Source organism: Phyllobates terribilis, unplaced genomic scaffold (genome assembly GCF_046119375.1).
Source record: "Phyllobates terribilis strain yellow unplaced genomic scaffold, ASM4611937v1 Scaffold_1__5_contigs__length_1240528914, whole genome shotgun sequence".
NCBI lineage: Eukaryota > Metazoa > Chordata > Amphibia > Anura > Dendrobatidae > Phyllobates > Phyllobates terribilis.
The window spans coordinates 709,069,784-709,097,663 of record NW_027362761.1 but is presented as its reverse complement, the minus strand read 5'-3'; the positions used below and the strand labels follow the sequence as shown (position 1 = coordinate 709,097,663).

General features: G+C 41.3%; 1 protein-coding gene across 4 annotated transcripts in view; it reads right to left on the bottom strand.

The window, feature by feature from the left end:
• The window catches only part of LOC141170275 (calcium/calmodulin-dependent protein kinase type IV-like), a 291,198-nt gene that overhangs the window by 140,692 nt on the left and 122,626 nt on the right, over positions 1–27,880 (bottom strand). For all 4 annotated transcript variants that reach the window (XM_073655149.1, XM_073655146.1, XM_073655147.1 and 1 more), the window contains 3 exons: positions 14,706–14,788; positions 6,688–6,760; positions 5,162–5,252 (listed from right to left, as the gene is read on the bottom strand). In XM_073655149.1, coding sequence (XP_073511250.1) covers positions 5,162–5,252; positions 6,688–6,760; positions 14,706–14,788 — 247 coding nt within the window. The remainder of the gene's footprint in view (positions 1–5,161; positions 5,253–6,687; positions 6,761–14,705; positions 14,789–27,880) is intronic.

Genomic DNA, 27,880 nt, shown 5'->3' with positions numbered 1-27,880 from the left:
GAGCGCGGAAATTGGGGCAGTCCGGGAAGAGAAGTGCGGAATGAAGAGGTGGTAGTAGTTGGCGAAGCCCAGGAACCGCTGAATGGCCTTCAACCCCTCCGGTCGGGGCCATTTCTCGATGGCAGACAGTTTCTCTGGATCCATTCGAAGGCCGGTCTGAGAAATAATGTAGCCCAAAAACGGAAGCGAGGTCTGCTCAAAGAGGCACTTCTCATATTTAGCGAAGAGGTGATTCTGCCTGAGCCTGAGCAGGACCTGACGAACGTCTCTCCGGTGAGTCTGGAGATCCGGAGAGAAGACCAAGATGTCGTCCAGGTACACCACTACGCAGGAGTAGAGAAGGTCCCGGAAGATGTCATTGACCAACTCTTGAAAGACGGCAGGAGCGTTACAGAGACCAAAGGGCATTACCAGATATTCATAGTGGCCGTCCCGGGTGTTGAATGCAGTCTTCCATTCATCCCCTTGACGGATACGGACCAGGTTGTACGCCCCACGGAGGTCCAGTTTGGTGAAGATTCTAGCCCCCCTCAGACGATCAAATAATTCTGGAATGAGCGGAAGGGGGTACTTATTCTTCACCGTGATCTGGTTAAGGCCTCTATAGTCTATACAGGGACGGAGAGAGCCGTCCTTCTTTTTTACGAAAAAGAAGCCTGCTCCCGCCGGGGAGGTAGATTTCCGGATGAATCCCCTGGCCAAATTCTCCTCAATATATTCGGACATCGACCGGGTCTCAGCAGCGGACAATGGGTAAATACGCCCACGGGGAGGCGTAGTACCGGGTAACAGGTCGATAGGACAGTCGTATGGTCTATGAGGGGGTAATGTCTCTGCCTCCTTTTTTTTAAAGACATCAGCAAATGACCAATAGGGAATCGGAAGTCCAGGTAGATTAGTTGGGGTAGGAGAAGGACGGGCGGGATGAACAGGAACCAAACAAGTCTTATGACAGTCCTGTCCCCAGCGAAGGACTTCTCCGGTCTGCCAGTCAAGCACGGGTGCATGTCTCTGGAGCCAAGGTAGACCTAGTAAGAGGGCATGAGAGAGTCCAGGCAGAACATGAAAAGAGATGCTCTCAGAATGCAGCATTCCCACCTGCAGAGTTACGGATTCGGTGATGAGTTGGATGGGACGTGGTAAGAGGCCCCCATCCACAGCAGCGACAGATAATGGTATAGCCAGAGGTTTGGTGGGAATGCGGTATTTTTCTACCAGGGCCTGTGAAATAAGATTCCCGGCCGCTCCAGAGTCAAGTTGGGCTAGTTCGAAATAACGATTCTACCCGCAGATAATTGAGACTGACAGCAGCAGAGATGGAGAGGATTTATTCTTGTCTAGGTCGACCTCTCTGAGCGAACCTAGACACAGGCGTTTCCCGACCTCTCCGGACAGGTACGGATCCGGTGCTCCTTACTGCCACACTAGAAGCAGCTCCCCTCGGCACGGCGTAAGTCCTGACGGGTTTTGACCATCTTGGTCTGGTCGACCTGCATAGGCTCAGGAGAGTGTACCTGGGGAGAAACGGAGGGAGTGACGGATCTCTGAAAAGTAGGAGCTAGACGTGGAAACCTCCTCTCACGGGTGACCTCTTTGGCACGCTCCTGGAACCGTAGGTCAATCCGGGTGGCAAGCGTTATTAGGTCATCGAGAGTGGTAGGAATGTCTCGACCGGCAAGTTCATCTTTAATACGGCCGGACAGACCCTCCCAGAAGACAGATACCAGAGCGTCGTTATCCCAGGCCAGCTCCGAGGCAAGGGTACGGAACCGTATGGCATATTGGCCCACGGTGAGACTTCCCTGACGGAGGTGTAGCAGAGATGACGCGGATGAGGTCTTCCGTCCAGGTTCGTCGAAGACTTTCCGGAAAGCCGTGAGAAAGGCAGGCAAGTCGGACACCAGGGGGTCTCCTCTCTCCCATAGAGGATTTAGCCAGGCCAGGGCCTCCCCGGTGAGATGGGACATGATGAAGGCAATTTTGGCCCGGTCGGAGTTAAACTGGTGGGACAGGAGTTCAAAGTGCAGGGTGCACTGATTTATAAAGCCCCGAGCCTGAGCGGAGTCGCCTCCGAAGCGAGGAGGTGCGGAAAGCCGGGGTCCGGGGTAGGATACCATAGTATTGGTGGGCAGCGGAGCTGCCGGATTGTGAGTCATGGCTCTGGCGGTGGTTGCTGGTGGAGCAGTCAGAGTGTCCAGGCGAGTATTGACATTCCGCAGGTGACCCAGGATGGACTCCTGTTGGGACCTCTGACGGGACAGTTCATGACACAGGTCCGAGAGTGAGGGAGCTTGGGTGCCACCGGGTTCCATGGCCCGAGCAAACTGCAACGGGTCTGGGAGGCCGAACCTCTGAGCTACTATACAAGGGGGCGGTCCTTGTAAGGGAGCGGGTGGCGACCAGGGAAGACGGGCAGGCAGTCACAGCAGGTGACCGGGACAGTCTCTGGATGAACGGGCAGGAGGTCACGGCAAGTGACCGGGGCAGTCTCTGGATGAACGGGCAGGAGGTCACGGCAAGTGACCGGGGCAGTCTCTGGGTAAAGGGTAGGTACGACCTGTGATGGCAGAGCCTCCAGGTAGGCTAGCAGGCAGATGGTTGATGTGTGCTCCCAGGTGAGCAAGCGAGAGTCTCTGGAATGGCAGGTGGTCACAGCACGTGACGGCGGAGCCTCCAGGTAGGCTAGCAGGCAGGTAACAGGTGTGCGCTCCCAGGTGAGCGGGCAGGAGTCTCTGGAATGGCAGGTGGTCACAGCACGTGACGGCGGAGCCTCCAGGTAGGCTAGCAGGCAGGTAACAGGTGTGCGCTCCCAGGTGAGTGGGCAAGAGTCTCTGGAATGGCAGGTGGTCACAGCACGTGACGGCGGAGCCTCCAGGTAGGCTAGCAGGCAGGTAGCAGATGTGCGCTCCCAGGTGAGCGGGCAAGCTGGTCCATAGACAGACTGACAGGAGTTGGAGGGCAGACCGTCGGACCTCAGGCTAGCAGGCAGGTAGCAGAGGAGCGCTCCCAGGTGAGCGGGCAAGCTGGTCCTTAGACAGACTGACAGGAGTCGGTAGGCAGACCGTCGGACCTCAGGCTAACAGGCAGGTAAGCAGAATATCAGGCAGGAATCAGACAGCAAACTGGCAGGAATCTGGCAGGTAACTGGCAACGGGACCTGAGGGCTGAAGCAGAGTAGTGAACAGTGCAACAACATTGCTCGGGCACCTCCATTTTGGAGGAGGTGCCTTATATATGGTGAAGTCCTCCGGCCATTGGCCGGGGACTCCTTAGGACAGCGCGCGCGGCCCCTTTCAGAGGGAGGGAGCGCGCGCGCGCGCGCCCTAAGCACCGTGGCCGGGAAGGAGCGCGCGCTGCCAGCAGAGTGGGAGGAGGACGCCGGGCTCGGAGCAGAGGGGTGAGGGGAACAGCATCCCTGCCTAGCAGAGGGCAGGGACGCCGGCACTACATTACCCCATCCATCCTCCCTTCAATATGATGCAGTCGTCCCATACCCTTTGCAGAAAAAACACTCCCAAAATATGATGTTCCCCCACCATGTTTCACCGTTGGGATGGTGTTCTTGGGGTTGTACTCATCCTTCTTCTATCTCCAAATACGGCGAGTACATTTGATACCAAAAAGTTCTATTTTGGTCTCATCTGACCACATGACCTTCTCCCATGCCTCCTCTAGATCATCCAGATGGTCATTGGCGAACTTCAAAAAGGCCCAGACATGTGCTGGTGTCGGAAGGGGGACCTTGCGTGCCCTGCAGGATTTTAATCCATGACAGCGTAGTGTGTTACTAACAATAATGTTTGAGACTGTGGTCCCAGCTCTCTTCAGGTCTTTGACCAAGTCCTCCTGTGTAGTTGTGGGCTGATTCCTGACCTTTTTCAGAATCATCCTTACCCCATGAAGCGAGATCTTGCAGGGAGCCCCAGACCGAGGAAGATTGACAGTCATCTTGTGTTTCTTCCATTTTTTAATAATTGTGCCAACAGTTGTTGCCTTCTCATCAAGTTGCTTGCCTATTGTCCTGTAGCTTATCCCAGCAGGTCTACAATTTTGTCCCTGGTGTCCTTAGACAGCTCTTTGGTCTTGGCCATGATGGAGAGGTTGGAAGGTGATTGACTGAGTGTGTGAACAGGTGTCTTTTATACAAGTAACGAGTTCAAATAGGTGCAATTGATACAGGTAATGAGTTCAGAGTAGGAGGACTTCTTAAAGAAAAAGTAACAGGTATGTGAGAGCCAGAATTCTTGCTGGTTGGTAGGTGATCAAATACTTATTTCATGCAATAAAATACAATTTAATTATTTAAAAATCATACAATGTGATTTTCTGGTTTTTATTTATAGATTCTGTCTCTCACAGTTGAAATGTACCTACGATAAAAATTAATTCTTTGTAGGTGGGAAAACTTTTAAAATCGGCAGTGTATCAAATACTTATTTTCCCCACTGTGTGTATATATATATATATATATATATATATATATATATATATATATATATAGTAACAAGACATCGTTCAAAGTGGATGCAAAAAAAAGACTCCTGTTCTCCTGTTGCCTCTAATTCAACCACAAAGCCTAAGTTACAATTTTACTGCTTTGTTATATTTCTTGCTAGTGAATGACCCATCTTAAAGGGATTGTCCCCTTTGAGAAAACCTTTTTCAATAAGCTCTGTTAGTAGTACTAAATCCAAAGTGTGCTTCACAAACCCGAACTCCACTCTGGACCAGCGATAAAACCCTGCTGCTGCTCTTAGTGTCTGTTTTTGTCTGCAGTGCTGACGTCATGTTAACAGTACTATAGTCAATAAGTATGCTTAGCAGCTCTGAGCGGCTTGTGCCGTCTCCATCGGCAGACCCACTCAGCTCAGTTTTTGCCTGCATCGCTGTCAATGTGATGTCAGCACTGCAGACAATGACAAACGCCGGGAGCAGTGGTGGAGACTCGGTGCAGGGTCAAGGGTCAAGGCAAGGTAAGTAAAGTGCAGTTTGTCTTTTGACAAACAACGGAACTTACTGGAAAAACTTTTCTGAAAGGGGACAATCTCTTTTAACCAATTTCCACTTATAATGTATTTCCCTCATGGAGAGTAACGATCATTAAAGGTTCTAAACTGTGTATTATAATTTTTACAATGTAAAATCCAGTAATAAAGGTTACCAATTTTAAGAAGGGAATTTGGGGACACATCAGCATAAAGAAGATTCTCTGGCTTGAGGTCACGATGAACAACTCCGTTCTCATGCAGATACTGGAAGATATGAAAAAAATATACACTAGCATTCATTATACTAGCTTTCAAAACCAGTGCTAACCTGATAGTACCAATGACAATGAAATATCTGGTATAGTTTAACACACACAAATCTTACTGGTGTCCAATAACGTTCGAAAAACGTGAAAAGTAAAATCAAAAGCTATTATGCGAGAGAAAGGTTAAACTACTATGTATGGTAATGCCACTTATTCAAGTTTAATGGTTATATATTATTGCATTCAAGTTTTAGTTGATAAGAACCCATCTTAAATATACAGGAAATTTCATCTTGTCACTCCACTATGCAGCATGTTTATTCACAGATGGCTGAGCTGACAAAGATGGACCCCAGGTGCAAAATAGCAATGAAAGTTAGTGAGAACGCATAGGAATGGTCTGGACCCCATCATTTTTTTTCTGAGAGTGAAAAGGCACCATTGCATAGATTTCACAGTATTTCTCTGCATAATGGCAACCTGGTGTAGCGCCGATGTCCCTGCACACTGCTTCCCTACCCGGGCAGGGACGCCGACTAACTCCCCACAGCGGCCTCCGTCCCGCACTTCCTTCCTCCATTCCTGACGTTCGGGATATGTGCACGGCGCACAGATCCCCGGGCACTGTGGTTAGAGCGCCCGTGCTCCCTCCTTCTTAAAGGGACAGTGCACGCCGTCCTAAAGTGTCCCCAGCCAATGGCTTGGAGACCCTTACTATTTAAGGTACCTGCATGGGGGTGCCTGTGCAACTTTGTTAGTCTGTTCCAAAACATGCTTGCTAGTTCTCAGGTCCCCAGTGCTCGTATCTCAGTATACCTGTCCTGTATATCCATGCCTGCCTGTGTTGCAGTTATATCATCCATCTCACCTGCCTGCCTGTATATCAGCCGTGCGCGCAAGCACCTGCCTGACTGTGTATCAGCCGTGCCCTCCTGCCTGCCTGTATATATGCCGGTCCGGTCCACAACTGCAATGCCCATCAGTATATCTGCCTTGACCTGCATGCACTTGTCATGCCAATCTGCATATTAGCCAAACTCGTCGGCATTTGCCGTGCCAGTCCGTATATCAGCCGGATCCACTTGCACCAGTCTTATCAGTCTGTGTATCAGTTGTACCCATCTGCATCTGTGGTTCCTGTGTCCCTGCCAGGCCTGCCTGTATCAGCTGTACTCTCCTACCAGGCCATTCCAGCTACCTGTCCCTTGGTGGTATAAGGCAAATGCAGCTCTCAATCAGTTGTATGGAACTGTAAGAATCCAAGAGGTCAGACCACCACTGATTGTAATGTCTTAAAGACATGGTATTCCTTTATATGTTCAGAAAACGCTTAAACATAGGAAGAACACTACAAAAAACAAAACAATGAAAAAAGTAGTCAAAAATGATAAGCTTCAGGTTTAGTAATTTAATTATGATCAATCTTAACTCACAGCAACTGCTTCCAGGATCTGTTGTACAACACAGGCTGCATCCCTTTCACTGTAATATCCACGATCCACTATCCTAAACAAAAAAAATCAAAATGGTTGTAAAGCATTACCATACACGTATTCCTTACTGTACCTTTATGTATCGCAATCTGTGCAAATACAATATAAATAAAATTGTGACATCCCCATCAAATGCCATGTGGATGGAGTTATTGTCTATAAACATTTCTTCTAGGGAACAAATGGCTTAGTGTATGAAACACAACTGACAGATTATGGGACCTTGGAAAGATGAGTCATGATTACTATTCCCTCTACATGATGTTCTCTGGCCAAGATAGAATTACAATTCCAAGCTCTGTAGACCAAAGATACAGATGCTCAAATCACACCAGAAAAATCTGCTTGTATATCCACCAACTTTCAAATAGACTTGGGCAATGAGGAAACATACAGTACAGACCAAAAGTTTGGACACACCTTCTCATTTAAAGATTTTTCTGTATTTTCATGAGTATGAAAATTGTACATTCACACTGAAGGCATCAAAACTATGAATTAACACATGTGGAATTATATACTTAACAAAAGTGTGAAACAACTGAAAATATGTCTTATATTCTAGGTTCTTCAAAGTAGCCACCTTTTGCTTTGATGACTGCTTTGCACACTCTTGGCATTCTCTTGATGAGCTTCAATAGGTAGTCACCGGAAATGGTTTTCACTTCACAGGTGTGCCCTGTCAGGTTTAATAAGTGGGATTTCTTGCCTTATAAATGGAGTTGGGACATTCAGTTGTGTTGTGCAGAAGTCTGGTGGATACACAGCTGATAGTCCTACTGAATAGACTGTTAGCTACTTTTTTCTTGCCATAATACAAATTCTAAGTAAAGAAAAACGAGTGGCCATCATTACTTTAAGAAATGAAGGTCAGTCAGTGCGAAAAATTGGGAAAACTTTGAAAGTGTCCCCAAGTGCAGTTGCAAAAACCATCAAGCGCTACAAAGAAACTGGCTCACATGAGGACCACCCCAGAAAAGGAAGACCAAGAGTCACCTCTGCTCCTGAGGATAAGTTTATCCGAGTCACCAGCCTCAGAAATCGCAGGGTAACAGCAGCTCAGATTAGAGACCAGGTCAATGCCACACAGAGTTCTAGCAGCAGACACATCTCTACAACAACTGTTAAGAGGAGACTTTGTGCAGCAGGCCTTCATGGTAAAATAGCTGCTTATATTTATTAGATTTAAAAAAAAAATTATGTTTTCATTGCTTGAGTGTCCAAAATAGTATCTATGATAAAATGTGCAGCTGTCAATCAGCCTGTTCATGTGAAATAGTTTCCTTCATTTTGAAGAAGAGTTAATTTGCATACTTTTACAATTGTAGAATTGCATGTAAACATGGCTGGACTGGGACTGAAATTCAGCCCTGGCAATGAATGCGCACACAAGCCCTTGTTTCCCCCTACACCAGCTTCCCAAGATGAGGGTCTTTAAACTAATCACGGCCTTGTTTTTTCCATTTTTGTTTTTTTGCTCCCTGTCTTCTCAGAGCCATAACTTTTTATTTTTCAGCCAATATGGCCGCATGAGGGCTCTTTTTTTGCAGGATGAGTTTTACTTTTGAACTACATCACTGGTTTTACCATATCTTGTACTGGAAAACGGGACAAAAAATTCAATGTGCGGTAAAATTGCAAAAAAAAGTGCAATTCAACAATTGTTATCTTTTTTTTTTTTTACAATGTTCACTGGATGCTAAAACGAACCTGTCGTTATGATTCCCCTGGTCATTATGAGTTTGTAGATACCAAACATGTATAGATTCTTTTTTATTTAAATGGTGAAAAAAAAATCCAAGATTTGCAAAAAATAATGGCGCCATTTTCCGAGACCCATAGCATCTCCATTTTTCAGGCTGTGGGGCCGGGTGATGGTCTACTTTTTGCTCGCTGAGCTGACATTTTTATTGATACCTTTTTGGGGTAGATATAATCTTTTGATCGTCTGCTAATGAGTTTTATTTCAATGTTGCAGTGATCAAAAAAACGTAATTCTGGCTTTTTGATTATTTTTCTCATTACGCCTGTAGATCTGGCGATTCTGAACATGGCAATACCAAATATGTGTATATTTGATTTTTTTCTATTGTTTTATTTTGAATGTGGTAAATGGGGGGTTATTTGAACTTTTATATTTTTTAAATTTTTTTAAATATTTTTAAAAACATTTTTTTTTTACTTTATACTTGCTTCAATAGTCTCCATAGGACACTAGAAACTGCTATCGTCTGATCGCCTTTGTCTACACACAGCAGCGCTGGGCGGCGCTCATAGCATCCCGGCAATGACAACCACAGGGGTCTCCTGCAGACCACGGGTTGTCATTGCCAACCCATTGGTGACCCTCGGTCATGTGACATGGGTGCCGATGGACGGGACTTATGATGCGCTTCTGGTGTGGCGATGTTAATTGCCGCTGTCAGAGATTGACAGCGGCCTTTAACTAGCTAACAGCCGCGGGTGGATTGCGATTCCACCTGTGGCTGTTAGGGGCACATGACAGCTGATCAGATCATCACTGGAGCCCGCATGGAGTGCGGAGATACCACCTTGGATGTACTCATACGTCCAAGGTGGGAAAGGGGTTAATACAAATATGTTTTTTGTATTGTCTCATGGTTTTATAAGTGATTTAATTACCTTACATGTGTGTCCCTTTTGTAGTAATAAAATTGTATGCTTATTCTAATATCAGGTGATCACTTGCTTCCTTGCATTGATTCTTTCCTCTCCCTATTATCACAACAGGGATCACCGAATTACTTCCGCAGAAGGGCTGCTGACCGGAAGAGCGAAACAGAAGCATGAGAAATTGTCACGAGGAGTCAAGACCAAGAAGTTGCATCAGGGACAAAATCAGAAAGTAAGCGGGTGGTGAAAATACAAGCTGAGGTAAAAAAAAATAAGATATACAAAATATCACACGAGAGCAATTAACCAGAGTCACTGGGTCTTAGCTGAACTAAATAACTGTCAGCCAGAGACTGACTGCTGGGGTTTATATACTAAGGAGTCCCGTCCATGGCTCCCAGCAGAGAGCTAATTACATTACCATCTCACTGCAGCAAATCACAGGTGGACAGGAAAGGGTCAAATAGTCTCAGCAATCAAAAAGCTAAACTTTCAACAGTAACCATGGTATTAGTGCGACGCCACCTAGCAATCAGGGTAGTAGTTGCATCATTTTGTTCAGACTAAGATGTGACACCGATATATTTTAATAGCCAAGTCTGGTCTGCAAAATGAATGAAAATAGGACCTGCTCCGAGTCTCATGGACTGAAACTCTATGGGTCCATGTGTTGTCCAAGAAAACAAACAAACAGCACATAGATGTGTCACATGGATGTGTGAATGCAGCCTTACGAGTTGGGCAAATTTAGAAGCTGCACAGCTTAGATGGAACATCAGGGGGGTAACCATAGTCCTGTTTAACACACAACAAATTTGGGCCTCGGCCACACCACCAGAAAGTTGTTCGAATGCGTGGGCATAGGTATATGAAAAGTACCTTCTTTAAAGTAGAAAACCCTTTAAAGAGTAGTCTCCCTTGGTGATGCAAGGTACAGTAATGGCCAAAAGTTTTGAGAATGACACCAAAATTATATTTTCACATGATCTGCTGGCCTCTGGTTTTTATTAGTGTTTGTCTGATGTTTATATCACATACAGAAATATAATTGCAATCATATTATGAGTACCAATAGGTTATATTGACAGTTAGAATGAGTTAATGCAGCAAGTCAATATTTGCAGTGTTGCCCCTTCTTCAAGACCTCTGTAATTCTCCCTGGCATGCTCTCAATCAACTTTTGGACCAAATCCTGACTGATAGCAGTCCATTCTTGCATAATCAATGCTTGCATTTTGCCAGAATTTGTTGGTTTTTGTTTGTCCACCCGTCTCTTGATGATTGACCACAAGTTCTCAATGGGATTAAGATCTGGGGAGTTTCCAGGCCATGGACCCAAAATCTCTATGTTTTGTTCCATGAGCCATTTAGTTATCACCTTTGCTTTATGGCAAGGTGCTCCATCATGCTGTAAAAGGCATTGTTGGGCGCCAAACTGCTCTTGGACGGTTGGGAGAAGTTGCTCTTGGAGGACATTCTGGTACCATTCTTTATTCATGGCTGTGTTTTTAGGCAAGACTGTGAGTGAGCCGATTCCCTTGGCTGAGAAGCAACCCCACACATGAATGGTTTCAGGATGCTTTACAGTTGGCATGAGACAAGACTGGTGGTAGCACTCACCTCTTCTTCTCCGAATAAGCTGTTTTCCAGATGTCCCAAACAATCGAAAAGGGGATTCATCAGAGAAAATGACTTTGCCCCAGTCCTCAGCAGTCCACTCCCTGTACCTTTTGCAGAATATCAGTCGGTCCCTGATGTTTTTTCTGGAGAGAAGTGGCTTCTTTGCTGCCCTCCTTGAAACCAGCCCTTGCTCAAAGAGTCTCCGCCTCACAGTGCGTGCAGAAGCACTCACACCAGCCTGCTGCCATTCCTGAGCAAGCTCGGCACTGCTGCTAGTCCGATCCCGCAGCTGAAACAGTTTTAAGATACGGTCCTGGCGCTTGCTGGTCTTTCTTGGGCGCCCTGGAGCCTTTTGACAACAATGGAATCTCTCTCCTTGAAATTATTGAAGATTCGATAGATTGTTGACTGAGGTGCAATCTTTGTAGCTGCGATACTCTTCCCTGTTAGGCCATTTTTGTGCAGTGCAATGATGGCTGCTCGTGTTTCTGACGCGCCCCTGGGCCTGTGTCGTGCTGCGTTGCGCACGCGGGAGCTTACCCGGAGCCGGATCTTTTGAGGGTTGTAGTCTCGTGGCGGTGATCCGGTCCGTGCCCAGGGAGTCAGACTAAGTGGCGCTGTATCAGCGGTAGATGTTGGACGACTACGCCACCCGTTGAGTACAGCTAAGGAGCTGCTGCTGCAGGGCAGACCGCTGAGGCCGGTGGTAGGATTGTGCAGCGTGATAGTATAACCCCCAACGGGAGGGGTATGGATGATGGGGGTAGCAGGAATCACTCAGAGACGATGCGGTGTGATTCAGGGTCTTTACTGGTGACAAAGATAGACCCTCCCGGAGTACTGGCTAGCGATTGGGGCCTGGTCAGTCCTTGAGCAGATGGGATCTCCCCTGGCCAGGCGGAGTTGTAGGCCTCCCAAACTGACTGTACTCTTCTGGCTACCTTGCTAGAGGCGGGTATAAGTAGCCCACGTCCCTGAGTGTACCGTGTGGTGCTCACCCGTATGGCCGGTGACTCGGGGCCTTCTAGTAGCTTCCGCTCCATGACGGCGGTGCTGGTCCCATGCGTGTGACCGTGCCTTCGGGTTTCTTGGCCAGAGGACCTGAAATCCCCTGCCTGACGGATTCTGCTGCTGGGTAGGAGTTAGTCCCCACAGCCTCGGACTCCGGGTCCGGTAAGAAATCTTCTCAGTCAGGGCGAGCTCTGCAGCTGCCAGCCCCTGACTCCTTGTAACACTGCTCCCACAGAGCTCCTGTTGTTTCTTCCTATGCTGCTTCTCTTCTCTACTTCTGGCATGGCCCAGGAGCTGGGCCCAGCCGGAGCCACAGCTCCCTGTCAGCTCTCCTGGCTGCACTCTCCCTCTGAACTCTACTTCTTCTCTACTCACTAACCCTGCCTCAGCCCTAGGTTTATATAGGGGAAGTTCTTCCCCTCCCAGGACTGGGCAGGAGGTGTGGCATGCACAGGATCCCTGACCAAGAGACCTCCCACCTGCTCTCAGACATAACATTGCCGTTACTGTGGAAACCAGACCCCTGGGGTGCCACATTTCTTTAGAGATAACCATGGTTAACTGAAGAGAAACAATGATACCAAGAACCAGCCTCCTTTTAAAGTGTCCAGTGATGTCATTCTTACTTAATCATGACTGATTGATCGCCAGCCCTGTCCTCATCAACACCCACACCTGTGTTAATGGATCAATCACTAAAACGATGTTAGCTGCTCCTTTTAAGGCAGGACTGCAATGATGTTGAAATGTGTTTTGGGGGTTAAAGTTCATTTTCTGGGCAAATATTGACTTTGCAAGTACAGTAATTGCTGTTAAGCTGATCACTCTTTGACATTCAGGAGTATATGCAAATTGCCATTACAAAAAATGAAGCAGTAAACTTTGGAAAAATTACTATTTGTCTCATTCTCAATACTTTTGGCCATGACTGTAGTCAGTGGTGTGTGCCTGTAGAATGAAATGATTAAAGGGAGTCTACCAGCAACAAATAATGGTTCAAATCAAGAAAAGGCGCTTAGTGTACCATTGGTATGGCCATTGTTTTGCATCAATCTCAATCCCATTCTTCTTTGATTAACAACTCTAGCTTTACAGGAGACAAAAGAATGTCGAGGCCACTGCAATGATTCACCATGCTCCTGTGGTTGATTTTAGCAGTTATTTTGCGCTGCAAGGCTCCCTTTAAAGAAGCCCTCCCTGGAAAAAATTGGATTTCTTAGTCTGTTAGCAATATGAATGTTATACAGTTTGCAAGCATTTCCTTATAGATCACTGTTTTCTCCTAATATCAGGATGGTTCTGGTCCTCTTCTGTATCTTGTGACTACATTTTAAAATGGTTAAATCATATGGTGTCTCCTCTGTGGACCAGAAATTTTCTACAACCTACAGTCCCATGTTAGTAACATCACTCCCCTGTCTTCAGCTCCCTCCAACATACAGTCTCAAAAAAAAGACATCACTGTCCTGTAGAGTTGAGAAAAACGATTAATAGGATGCTGGTGCAGCGGGCCACTTCAGTAGTCTGTGGCCGTTCGGATCAGACCCTTGTGAACCTCCTCCTACCTATCACCATCTCCAGCTCCAGCTCTTCTTTTGATTAATCAGCCCAGAACAAAGTCATGCCTCAATTACACTGTAGCTATGACATTGCTCTTCTCAGCCACTCTATATACACCCTCCCTACAGTACATCGCTCTTGTCAGCTCCTCTGTATACAGAGCCATCCTGAAATACATCACTCCTTACATCCTCCTCTCTACATAGCCCCATCCTGCAATACATCACTCCTCTCAGCCCCACTCTACACAGCCCCATACTGCAGTATGTTACTCCTCAACCCCTCGTATATACAGCTCAACCATTCTGCAGTACATAACTCCTATCAGTCCCACTATTCACTGCCCCATGACTCAATACATCGCTTCTCTCATCCCCTCCTTATGCAGCCCCATCCTGAAGTACATTACTCTCTCAGCCCCTCTATATACAGCCCTATTAGTATATCACTCCTCTCATCTATATCCAGCCCCCTCCTGTAGTTCATTCTTCCTTTAAGCCCCTCTACATACAGTCTGATACTGCAGTGTATCACTCTTTTCAGCCACCTGTATAAATCCCCATTCTACAGTATAATACTAATTTCCACCCCTCTATACAGAGCCCAATGCTGCAGTAAATCGCTCCTCTCAGCCTCTCCATATACAGTCCCATCCTGCAGTATATTTTTTCTCAGAGCCCCTCCATATACAGCCTCATCCTGCATTATATCTCTCCTTTCAGTCCCTCTATACACGGCCCCATCTTGTAGCTTTGCTGCTCTTATTAGTATGCATGCGCACTGCTGCTACATTGTATGAGCTCTGCACTGCAATTGAGTCTCCAGCCTGGTGCAATGAAGTGATTGTCATTGAACTGCTTGATGGCCTCTGCATTATGCCAGCCTCTAGCAGGCATTTGCAAGATGGCCAATCAAGCCCTGCCTGTAAGTATGTTTCCATACATTAGCTTGGTCTTTTGAAGGAGAACCAGTAACCCACCAGAGATAGAAAATATGGCAAGTTTACAACAGTAATGTTGGATGAAGCCCAATGTAATATTGTAACTGTTTACAATTCTCGATATTTTTTATGAAATCCTAGCTACATAGTGCAGTGTATAGGAGGCATTCTTTTAAAAATTCTAAATATTTACCTGTCAAATAGTTCTCCTCCTGTTACCAGTTCTAAAATCAGGATAACCTCGGATGGGGTCTCAAAGATCTCTTTAAGTTTTATCTAAAACAAATAGAATCATTTGTTTAGATGACGTAATTCCGATTAATTTATATTTAACAGACAAATGCAAAATTAGGTGAAAAATTATTATTGTTCATCTCCCACAGCTCTATACTCATGTGAAACATTTATAAACGCTTAAAGGGGTTGTCCACTACTAGGACAACCCCTTCTTAATCTAAATGTTTGGCCCCAATAAAATAAAAAAGCCTATACTCGCCTTCCGTGCCGGTGCCATTCCAGTGGTCACAACAGCCGCATGGGATTGCCGACATCGCTGGAATGGCGCTGGCACGGGATCTGAGTATAGGCTTTTTTATTTTATTGGGGCCAGGCGTGGTGTATGACAAGGAGTTGTCCAAGTAGTGGCCAACTTCTTTAACAGTCACAAAGCAATGTAGTGTGGAAATGCTGCAAATACAAGTACAGTGTATGTTAGCTAGGATTGCTCATCTAGTCTTAAACTGCCATTACGGATAGGTTAATCCAACATCTGGGCCATGCTGCAATAGCAGACACAGTCTCTAGCATGGAGAATTTGCCATGGCCATGTAAGCAATGAATAGTACGAACAGTGTGACTCATTCACTGTATCGACTTGTGAGGTTCTGAAGGTTTAACCCCACCGATCAAACACTGATAGCCTATATTAAAGATAAATGATCAATAATTAATCTCTAAAAACTTCTTTAGGCAAAGTGCTGTTCAAAGGAGTATTCCCAGAATCCAAAGATATTCACTATCCATGAGCTAGAGGATAAATTACTGAAAGGTCGGACCCACAGTGATGCGAAGAACTGCAAATCCCCTTCTTGAGTAGGACTTCTGTAGAAAGTACAGCGCTCGCATATTTCTAGCAGTTTCATAGACAGTGAATGAAGTAGAGGTCGAGCATGCGTACCTCTATTCTTTTCATGGCGTAGAACCTGGTTATTGGGATTGCTGGTGATCCTACCCCTATGGACAGGGGATAACTTTGGATTCTGGGAATGTATCTGTAATGATCATTATCAAAACAGACTTAGATGGACAGGAGCCCTATTTCTCTTGACATTCCCATAAATATGTATGCTCAGCTTGGCTAAGCCTGCATATTTATTTCTATGAGGGGTTGAGAGACTGCTGTAATTGATTTAGGCCTTGACAAAATGAATAATCAAACATGTTAAATTTGCCATCATGGAACAGTTAAGAGGTCATATTGCACATTAGACTGAAAATGTCTGACATGTATCTAATGTGTATGGTGAGCTTTATAATCTAATGAAGCTAGCATAAACAATAGAGAAAATGATTCATACAACTGATCGAAACTGATAAAGAACTGACATCTGTTTGAATCAACTTTTTTCATTCGCATTCTTGTTTCCAACGATGTCAAATAGGGTGATGGATCCTGCTAAGAATTTGATAATGACTGTGTGCCCAAAATTTACTTTTGGTGCGTTTTTGACACTGCGCATTTTCGTTGTGGCAAAAACGCAATGTCTTACAGTTCCAGCAAAGTGGATGGGATTTATAGAAATCTCATGCACACTGTTCTTTTATTTTCTTACTCAGTGTAAACTGACCTGTGGTGAGTGTTTATAATCTGCAACATGTTAATTTCTCTTGCAGGTATGCTGAGTTTTCGGTGCAGATTTTCCCCATAGACTTGTATTAGATGAGGAAAATAAACAGGTAAAAAACGCACATGAGTTTTTAGTGCATTTCCACTGCGGAAATGCATCAGAAACGTGTGTAATCTGCATATGACTGTATCAACACAGCTTTGTCATAGCCAAATACTAGGAAGTATCAAAAACAAAGCAGCTTTGTTAAAAACATGACATATCAACAAGAGAATTGAACTAAAAAACTCAATGAAAAAAGTACAAGTAACCTAATTTACAGTGGCATGTAAAAGTTTGGGTACCCTGGTCAAAATTACTGTTAATGTGAACAATTAAGCAAATTGAAGATGAAATGATCTCTGAAAGGCCTACATTTAAAGATGACACATTTTCTTTGTGTTTGAGACATAAAAAAAATGTATATTTTTTTTCATCTTTTACATTTTAAAAATTTCAAAAAGGAAAATGAGCTGATACAAAAATTTGGGCACCCTACAGGGTTAGTACCTAGTAGCACCCCCTTTTGAAAGTATCACAGCATGTAAATGATTTTTGTTTCCAGACAAGAGTCTTTCAGTTCTTCTTTGAGGGATTTTCATCCTTCCTTGGAAAATTCTTCCAGTTCCGTGACATTCCTGGGTCATCTTGCATGCACTGCTATTTTGAGGTCTAGCCATAGATTTTCAATGATGTTCAGATCAGGGGACTGAAGGCCATTGTAAAACCTTCAGCTTACGCCTTTTGTGGTAGTCTATTGTAGATTTTGATGTGTGTTTAGGATCATTATCCATTTGTAGAAGCAATCCTCTTTTCAACTTCACCTTTTTTAAAGGTGGTGTTATGTTTATATCAAGAATATGTTGAGATTTCATTGAATCCACTCTTCCCTCTTCTACCCATGAAATATTCCCCGTGGCATTGGCTGCAATACAACCTCAAAGCATGATTACTCTACCCCCTTGCTTAAAGATTTGGCGAGGTGTTCCTGAAATTCTGTGCCCTTTTTTCTCTACACATACCTTTGATCATTGTGGCCAAAGATTTTTTTTATTTTAACCTCATCGGTCCACAGGACTTGTTTCCAAAATGCATCAGGCTTGTTTAAATGTTCTTTTGCATATTTATGATGCTGAATTTTATTGTGAGGAGGCAGGAGAGATTTTTTTCGGATGACTCTTCCATGAAGGCCATATTTGTGCAGGTGTCTCTGAACAGTAGAACAATGTACCACAACTCCAGAGTTTGCTAAATCTTTCTAAAGGTCTTTTGCAGTCAAGCGGGGGTTCTAATTTGCCTCTCTAACAATCCTACGAGCAGCTCTCACTGAAATTTTGCTTGCTCTTCCAGACCATATCTTAACCTCTACTGTTCCGGTTAACTGCCATTTCTTAATTACATTTCGAACTGAGTAAGAGGCAACTTGAAATCTTCTTATAGCATTCACCCACTTTGTGGGCCTCCACCATTTTCATTTTCAGAGTGCTAGGCAGCTGCTCAGACGAACCCATGGATGCTGTTTTTGGCACAAGGTTAGAGGAGGCTAGGTTTTTATAAAGCTGGGAAATTTGCATCACCTGGTCTTTCCTAACAATGATAGTGAACACTAACAGGCTAATTAAAATCTAAAACCTTGGTTTAAGTTATCTGAGCACACAAATCTCCAATGATGCCCAATCTTTTGCAACGGACCATTTTCCTTTTTGTAATTTTTAAAATGGAAAAGATGAAAATATATATATAATTATTTTGCCTAAAATACAAAGGAATTGTGTCAGCTTTAACTTTAGGCCTTTTAGAGATCATTTCATCTTCAACTTGCTTAACTGTTCACAATAACAGTAATATTGACAAGGGGTGCACAAACTTTTACATGCCGCTTTACTTATTAGGTGCAGAAATGATGTAGAAAACCTGCAGCATTAAAAACTCACCAAAAGCTCATTGTGGGAATGTAGCCTAAGGCCACGTGCACATTTTGAGTATTTGGTGAGTTTTTTTCCTCCGTATTTGTAAGCCGAAACCAGGAGTGGAACAGTCAGAGTAAAAGTATAATAGAAACTCATGCGCCACTTCTGCATTTTTCATTCACTCCTGCTTTTGGCTTACAACTACTAAAGTACAAATCTCACCAAATACTCAACGTGTGCATGTGGCCTCAGATTGACCAAACTCATGTAGCTTTCCATGCAATTGATCCCTGTAAATATAAACAGGTTCACTTTTTTTTCATATGAAACATCAAGTGAACAAAAGAGCAGACATGTAAATGGACTAACAAAGTAAGGAAAGTGGAGAGTATTCAAAAGTGTCTCACAGTAGGCTTATCTCATACAGTTAAAAAGTTATAACTTTATTAATTCCTTGATTAAAAGGAAACAAACCAAGTTTACGGTCACAAACAAAAATAATAATGGAACAATGGCATCTACTCAAAAGTAAGTACTCCTACAATCAGGATTCCACACATGTAAACAGGGTTTTATTTTGTTATTTACTAGATCTTACATTATAGCAAGGCAAGGTGGGAAAAGCTCAGAGAAAAGGGCCTATTTCTTTCGCTTAATTCATTCCCTAAAACAGCTACTGCCTTGCCGCAGAGGTTGGCACTCTAAATGCACGTAGATTGTGGCGCCCCCTTATATTTACCCTCATTCGCCCAGTGTAGCACTAAGTGTAAAACATCCCACAAAAGGAGGAAATATTCCAATGAGCAGAAAACAATAATTCCTATTCAGGAATTCACAAAATTAAGTGACAATACAGAAAAATACAAGAAATGTACAAGTACAATAAATTATATTGCCACATAGCTATCAGTTCACCACAAGCTCAATATAAAATTAGGGTGTCTCAAATATACACAGGGTCTTATTTTTGTTATTTCAAAGGATTAAAATGATTTAAGACAAAGCAAGATGGGAAAAGGTCAGAAAAAGGTCTATTTCTTTCCCTTATTCCATTCCATAGTAAAGCCCCTGCCTTGCCAGAGAGGTTGGCACCCTAGATGCACAAAAGTTTGTGGCGCCCCCGCTTACCGTAGTCTTTACCCTAATACGCCCTGTGTAACCCTAAGTGCTAGATATCCCTTTCAAGGAAGAAATCCTCGACTCAGCAGAAAGCTGTAGTTCCTATTTAAACCCTTCACGCCGCAGCTCTTTTCCATTTTTGCGCTTTTGAGTTTTGCTCTTCTTCTTCTAAGAGCCATAACTTTTTTATTTTTCCGTCAATATGGCCATATGAGAGCTTGTTTTTTTTTGCTGGACAAGTTGTACTTTAGATCCACACCATTAGTTTTACTATATCGTGTACCGGAAAACGGGAAAAAATTCTAAGTGCGGTGAAATTGGGAGAGTTCTACAGGGTTATTTAAAAAACAATAACATTCAGAGAACAATGGGAGAGTTCTACAGGATTTTTAAACTACAGTAGAATTCTGAGAACAATGGGAGAGTTCTATATGGTTATTTAGAAAACAATAACATTCAGAGAATAATGGGAGAGTTCTACAGAATTTTTAAACTACAGTAGAATTCTGAGAACAATAGGAGAGTTCTAAAGTATTTTTAAACTACAGTAGATTTCCGAGAACAATAGGAGAGTTCTACAGGATTTTTAAACTAGAGTAGAATTCCGAGAACAATGGGATAGTTCTATAGGATTATTTAAAAAACAATAACATTCCGACAACCATGGGAGAGGTCTACAGGATTTTTAAACTAAAGTAAAATTCTGAGAACAATTGGAGAGTTCTACAGAATTTTTAAAGTATGGTAGAATTCCTAGAAAAATGGGAGAGTTCTACAGGATTTTTAAACTACAGTAAAATTCTGAGAACAATGTTAGAGCTCTACAGGATTTTTAAACTACAGTAGAATTCCGAGAACAATAGGAGAGTTCTGCAGTATTTTTAAACTATAGTAGAACTCTGAGAATAATGGGAGCGTTCTACAGGGTTATTTAAAAAACAAAAACATTCTAAGAACAATGGGAGAGCTCTCCAGGATTTTTAAACTACAGTAGAATTCTGAGAACAATGGGAGAGTTCTATTGGGTTATTTAGAAAACAATAACATTCAGAGAATAATGGGAGAGTTCTACAGGATTTTTAAACTAGAGTAGAATTCTGAGAACAGTGGGAGAGTTCTACAGGATTTTTAAACTAGAGTAGAATTCTGAGAACAATTGTAGAGTTCTACAGGATTTTTAAACTACAGTAGAATTCCGAGAACAGTGGGAGAGTTCTAAAGGATTTTTAAACAACAGTAGAATTTCGAGAACAATGGGAGAGTTCTACAGGGTTATCTAAAAAACATTAATATTTGGAGAACAATGGGAGACTTCTGCAGGATTTTTAAACTACCATAGAATTTCGAGAACAATGTGAGAGTTCTACAGGATTCTTAAACTACAGTAGAATTCTGATAACAATGGAAGAGTTCTACAGAATTTTTAAACTACAATAGAATTTCGAGAACAATGGGAGAGTTCTACAGGATTTTGAAATTACAGTAAAATTCCAAGTTCAATGAGAGAGTTCTACAGGATTTTTAAACTACAGTAGAATTCGAAGATTAATTGGAGAGTTCTACAGGATTTTTAAACTTCAGTAGAATTCCGAGAACAATGTGAGAGTTCTACAGGATTTTTAAACTATGGGAGAATTCTGAGAACAATGGGATAGTTTTACAGAGTTATTTAAAAACCAATAACATTCCGAGAACAATAGGAGAGTTCTACAGGAATTTTAAACTACAGTAGAATTTCGAGAACAACGAGAGAGTTCTACAGAATTTTTAAATTACAGTGGAATTCCAAGAACAATGGGAGAGTTCTACAGGAAGTAATCCTCGACTCAGCAGAAAGCTGTAGTTCCTATTTAAACCCTTCACGCCGCAGCTCTTTTCCATTTTTGTGCTTTTGAGTTTTGCTCTTCTTCTTCTAAGAGCCACAACTTTTTTATTTTTCCGTCAATATGGCCATATGAGAGCTTGTTTTTTTTGGTGGACAAGTTGTACTTTTGATCCACACCATTTCTTTTATTATATTGTTTACTGGAAAACGGGAAAAAAATTCTAAGTGCGGTAAAATTGCAAAAAAAAGTGAACAATGGGAGAGTTCTACAGGCTTATTTAAAAAACAATAACATTCCTAGAACAATGGGAGAGTTCTACAGGATTTTTAAACTACAGTAGAATTCTGAGAACAATGGGAGAGTTCTATAGGGTTATTTAGAAAACAATAACATTCAGAGAATAATGGGAGAGTTCTACGGGATTTTTAAACTAGAGTAGAATTCTGAGAACCATTGGAGAGTTCTAGAGGATTTTTAAACTACAGTAGAATTCCGAGAACAATAGGAGAGTTCTAAAGTATTTTTAAACTACAGTAGATTTCTGAGAACAATAGGAGAGTTCTACAGGATTTTTAAACTAGAGTAGAATTCCGAGAACAAGGGGATAGTTCTATAGGATTATTTAAAAAACAATAACATTCCGACAACCATGGGAGAGGTCTACAGGGTTATTTAAAATACAGGAGAATTCCAAGAACAATAGGAGAGTTCTTCAGTATTTTTAAACTACAGTAGAATTCCGAGAACAATTTGAGAGTACTATAGGATTTTTAAAGTACAGTAGGTTTCCGAGAACAATGGGAGAGTTATAAAGAATATTTAAACTACAGTAGAATTCAGAGAACAATGAGAGAGTTCTGCTTGATTTTTAAACTAAAGTAGAACTTCGAGAACAATGGGAGGATTCTACAGGATTTTTAAACTACAGTGGAATTCCAAGAACAATGGGAGAGTTCTACAGGATTTTTAAACTACAATAGAATTCCGAGAACAATAGGAGAGTTCTGCCATATTTTTAAACTGTAGTAGAACTCCGAGAACAATGGGAGAGTTGTACAGGATTTTTAAACTACAGTAGAATTCTGAAAACAATGCGAGAGTTCTACAGGATTTTTAAACTACAGTAGAATTCCGAGAACAGTGGGAGAGTTCTAAAGGATTTTTAAACAACAGTAGAATTTCGAGAACAATGGGAAAGTTCTACAGGGATATTTAAAAAACATTAATATTTGGAGAACAAAGGGAGAGTTCTGCAAGATTTTTTAACTAGAGTCGAATTCTGAGAACAAAGGAAGAGATCTACAGAATTTTTAAACTACAGTAGATTTCCAAGACCAATAGGAGAGTTCTACAGGATTTTTAAACTAGAGTAGAATTCCGAGAACAAGGGGATAGTTCTATAGGATTATTTAAAAAACAATAATATTTCGACAACCATGGGAGAGGTCTACAGGGTTATTTAAAAAAACAATAACATTCCCAGAACAATGGGAGAGTTCTACAGGATTTTTAAACTACAGTAGAATTCCGAGAACAATAGGAGAGTTCAGCAGGATTCTTAAACTACAGTAGAATTCCGAGAAAAATGGGAGAGTTATACAGGATTTTTAAACTACAGTAGAATTCGAAGATTAATTGGAGAGTTCTACAGGATTTTTAAACTTCTGTAGAAATCCGAGAACAATGCGAGAGTTCTACAGGATTTTTAAACTACAGTAGAATTTCGAGAACAATAGGAGAGTTCTACAGGAAGAAATCCTCGACTCAGCAGAAAGCTGTAGTTCCTATTTAAACCCTTCACGCCGCAGCTCTTTTCCATTTCTGTGCTTTTGAGTTTTGCTCTTCTTCTAAGAGCCATAACTTTTTTATTTTTCCGTCAATATGGCCATATGAGAGTTTGTTTTTTTTTGCTGGACAAGTTGTACTTTTGATCCACACCATTTCTTTTACTATATTGTGTACTGGAAAACGGGAAAAAAATTCTAAGTGCAGTGAAAATGCAAAAAAAGTGAACAATGGGAGAGTTCTACAGCGTTATTTAAAAAACAATAACATTCCAAGAACAATGGGAGAGTTCTCCATGATTTTTAAACTACAGTAGAATTCTGAGAACAATGGGAGAGTTCTATAGGGTTATTTAGAAAACAATAACATTCAGAGAATAATGGGAGAGTTCTACAAGATTTTTAAACTAGAGTAGAATTCTGAGAACAATTGGAGAGTTCTACAGGATTTTTAAACTACAGTAGAATTCCGAGAACAGTGGGAGAGTTCTAAAGTATTTTTAAACTACAGTAGATTTCCGAGAACAATAGGAAAATTCTACAGGATTTTTAAAATACAGTAGAATTCTGAGAACAATGGGATAGTTCTATAGGATTATTTAAAAAACAATAACATTCCGACAACCATGGGAGAGGTCTACAGGATTTTTAAACTAAAGTAAAAGTCTGAGAACAATTGGAGAGTTCTACAGAATTTTTAAACTACAGTAGAATTCTGAGAATAATAGGAGAGTTCTGCAGTATTTTCAAACTATAGTAGAACTCTGAGAATAATGGGAGAGTTCTACAGGGTTATTTAGAAAACAATAACATTCAGAGAATAATGGGAGAGTTCTACAGGATTTTTAAACTAGAGTAGAATTCTGAGAACAATTGTAGAGTTCTACAGGATTTTTAAACTACAGTAGAATTCTGAGAACAGTGCGATAGTTCTAAAGGATTTTTAAACAACAGTAGAATTTCGAGAACAATGGGAGAGTTCTACAGGGTTATTTAAAAAACATTAATATTTGGAGAACAATGGGAGAGTTCTGCAGGATTTTTAAACTACCATAGAATTTCGAGAACAATGTGAGAGTTCTACAGGATTCTTAAACTACAGTAGAATTCTGAGAACAATGGGAGAGTTCTACAGAATTTTTAAACTACAGTAGAATTTCGAGAATAATGGAAGAGTTATAGAGGATTTTTAAATTACAGTAAAATTCCAAGATCAATGAGAGAGTTATACAGGATTTTTAAACTACAGTAGAATTCGAAGATTAATTGGAGAGTTCTACAGGATTTTTAAACTTCAGTAGAATTCCGAGAACAATGCGAGAGTTCTACAGGATTTTTAAACTATGGTAGAATTCTGAGAACAATGGGATAGTTTTACAGAGCTGTTTAAAAACCAATAACATTCCGAGAACAATAGGAGAGCTCTACAAGATTTTTTAGCTACAGTAGAATTTCGAGAACAATGGGAGAGTTCTACAGAATTTTTAAATTACAGTGGAATTCCAAGAACAATGGGAGAGTTCTACAGGAAGAAATCCTCAACTCAGCAGAAAGCTGTAGTTCCTATTTAAACCCTTCACGCCGCAGCTCTTTTCCATTTTTGTGCTTTTGAGTTTTGCTCTTCTTCTTCTAAGAGCCACAACTTTTTTATTTTTCCGTCAATATGGGCATATGAGAGCTTGTTTTTTTTGCTGGACAAGTTGTACTTTTGATCCACACTATTTCTTTTACTATATCGTGTACTGGAAAATGGGAAAAAAATTCTAAGTGCGGTAAAATTGCAAAAAGAAGTGAACAATGGGAGAGTTCTACAGGGTTATTTAAAAAACAATATCATTCCAAGAACAATGGGAGAGTTCTCCATGATTTTTAAACTACAGTAGAATTCTGAGAACAATGGGAGAGTTCTATAGGGTTATTTAGAAAACAATAACATTCAGAGAATAATGGGAGAGTTCTACAGGATTTTTAAACTAGAGTAGAATTCTGAGAACAATTGGAGAGTTCTACAGGATTTTTAAACTAGAGTAGAATTCCGAGAACAAGGGGATAGTTCTATAGGATTATTTAAAAAACAATAACATTCCGACAACCATGGGAGAGGTCTACAGGGTTATTTAAAAAACGATAACATTCTGAGAACAGTGGGAGAGTTCTTCAGGATTTTTAAAATACAATAGAATTCCGATAACAAGAGGAGAGTTCTGCAGTATTTTTAAACTATAGTAGAACTCCGAGAACAATGGGAGGATTCTACAGGATTTTTAATCTACAGTGGAATTCCAAGAACAATGGGAGAGTTCAACAGGATTTTTAAACTACAATAGAATTCTGAGAACAGTGCGATAGTTCTAAAGGATTTTTAAACAACAGTAGAATTTCGAGAACAATGGGAGAGTTCTACAGGGTTATTTAAAAAACATTAATATTTGGAGAACAATGGGAGAGTTCTGCAGGATTTTTAAACTACCATAGAATTTCGAGAACAATGTGAGAGTTCTACAGGATTCTTAAACTACAGTAGAATTCTGAGAACAATGGGAGAGTTCTACAGAATTTTTAAACTACAGTAGAATTTCGAGAACAATGGAAGAGTTATAGAGGATTTTGAAATTACAGTAAAATTCCAAGATCAATGAGAGAGTTATACAGGATTTTTAAACTACAGTAGAATTCGAAGATTAATTGGAGAGTTCTACAGGATTTTTAAACTTCAGTAGAATTCCGAGAACAATGCGAGAGTTCTACAGGATTTTTAAACTATGGTAGAATTCTGAGAACAATGGGATAGTTTTACAGAGTTGTTTAAAAACCAATAACATTCCGAGAACAATAGGAGAGTTCTACAAGATTTTTTAGCTACAGTAGAATTTCGAGAACAATGGGAGAGTTCTACAGAATTTTTAAATTACAGTGGAATTCCAAGAACAATGGGAGAGTTCTACAGGAAGAAATCCTCGACTCAGCAGAAAGCTGTAGTTCCTATTTAAACCCTTCACGCCGCAGCTCTTTTCCATTTTTGTGCTTTTGAGTTTTGCTCTTCTTCTTCTAAGAGCCACAACTTTTTTATTTTTCCGTCAATATGGGCATATGAGAGCTTGTTTTTTTTGCTGGACAAGTTGTTCTTTTGATCCACACTATTTCTTTTACTATATCGTGTACTGGAAAATGGGAAAAAAATTCTAAGTGCGGTAAAATTGCAAAAAGAAGTGAACAATGGGAGAGTTCTACAGGGTTATTTAAAAAACAATATCATTCCAAGAACAATGGGAGAGTTCTCCATGATTTTTAAACTACAGTAGAATTCTGAGAACAATGGGAGAGTTCTATAGGGTTATTTAGAAAACAATAACATTCAGAGAATAATGGGAGAGTTCTACAGGATTTTTAAACTAGAGTAGAATTCTGAGAACAATTGGAGAGTTCTACAGGATTTTTAAACTAGAGTAGAATTCCGAGAACAAGGGGATAGTTCTATAGGATTATTTAAAAAACAATAACATTCCGACAACCATGGGAGAGGTCTACAGGGTTATTTAAAAAACGATAACATTCTGAGAACAGTGGGAGAGTTCTTCAGGATTTTTAAAATACAATAGAATTCCGATAACAAGAGGAGAGTTCTGCAGTATTTTTAAACTATAGTAGAACTCCGAGAACAATGGGAGGATTCTACAGGATTTTTAATCTACAGTGGAATTCCAAGAACAATGGGAGAGTTCAACAAGATTTTTAAACTACAATAGAATTCTGAGAACAATAGGAGAGTTCTAAAGTATTTTTAAACTTCATTAGATTTTCGAGAACAATAGGAGAGTTCTGCAGGATTTTTAAACTAGAGTAGAATTCTGAGAACAATGTTAGAGCTCTACAGGATTTTTAAACTACAGTAGAATTCCGAGAACAATAGGAGAGTTCTGCAGTATTTTTAAACTGTAGTAGAACTCCGAGAATAATGGGAGAGTTCTACAGGATTTTTAAAATACAGTAGAATTCCGAGAATAATAGTAGAGTTCTTCAGTATTTTTAAACTACAGTAGAATTCCGAGAACAATGTGAGAATTCTATAGGATTTTTAAAGTACAGTAGGTTTCCGAGAACAATGGGAGAGTTATAAAGGATTTTTAAGCTACAGTGGAATTCCTAGAACAATAGGAGGATTCTACAGAATTTTGAAACTACAGTGGAATTCCGAGAACAATGTGAGAGTTCTACAGAATTTTTAAACTACAGTAGAACGCTGAGAACAATAGGAGAGTTCTGCCGTATTTTTAAACTGCAGTAGAACTCCGAGAACAATGCGAGAGTTCTACAGGATTGTTAAACTACAATAGAATTCTGAGAACAGTGGAAGAGTTCTACAGGAAGAAATCCTTGACTGAGCAGAAAGCAGTAGTTCCTATTTAATCCCTTCACACCGCAGCTCTTTTCCATTTTTGTGCTTTTGAGTTTTGCTCTTCTTCTTCTAAGAGCCATAACTTTTTTATTTTTCCGTCAATATGGCCATATGAGAGCTTATTTTTTTTTGCTGGACAAGTTGTACTTTTGATCCACACCATTGGTTTTACTATATCGTGTACTGGAAAACGGGAAAAAAAATCTAAGTGCGGTAAAATGGCAATATAAAGTGAAAAATGGGAGAGTTCTATAGGGTTATTTAAAAAACAATAACATTCAGAGAACAATGGGAGAGTTCTCCAGGATTTTTAAACTACAGTAGAATTCTGAGAACAATGGGAGAGTTCTATAGGGTTATTTAGAAAACAATAACATTCAGAGAATAATGGGAGAGTTCCATAGGATTTTTAAACTACAGTAGAATTCCGAGAACAATGTGACAGTT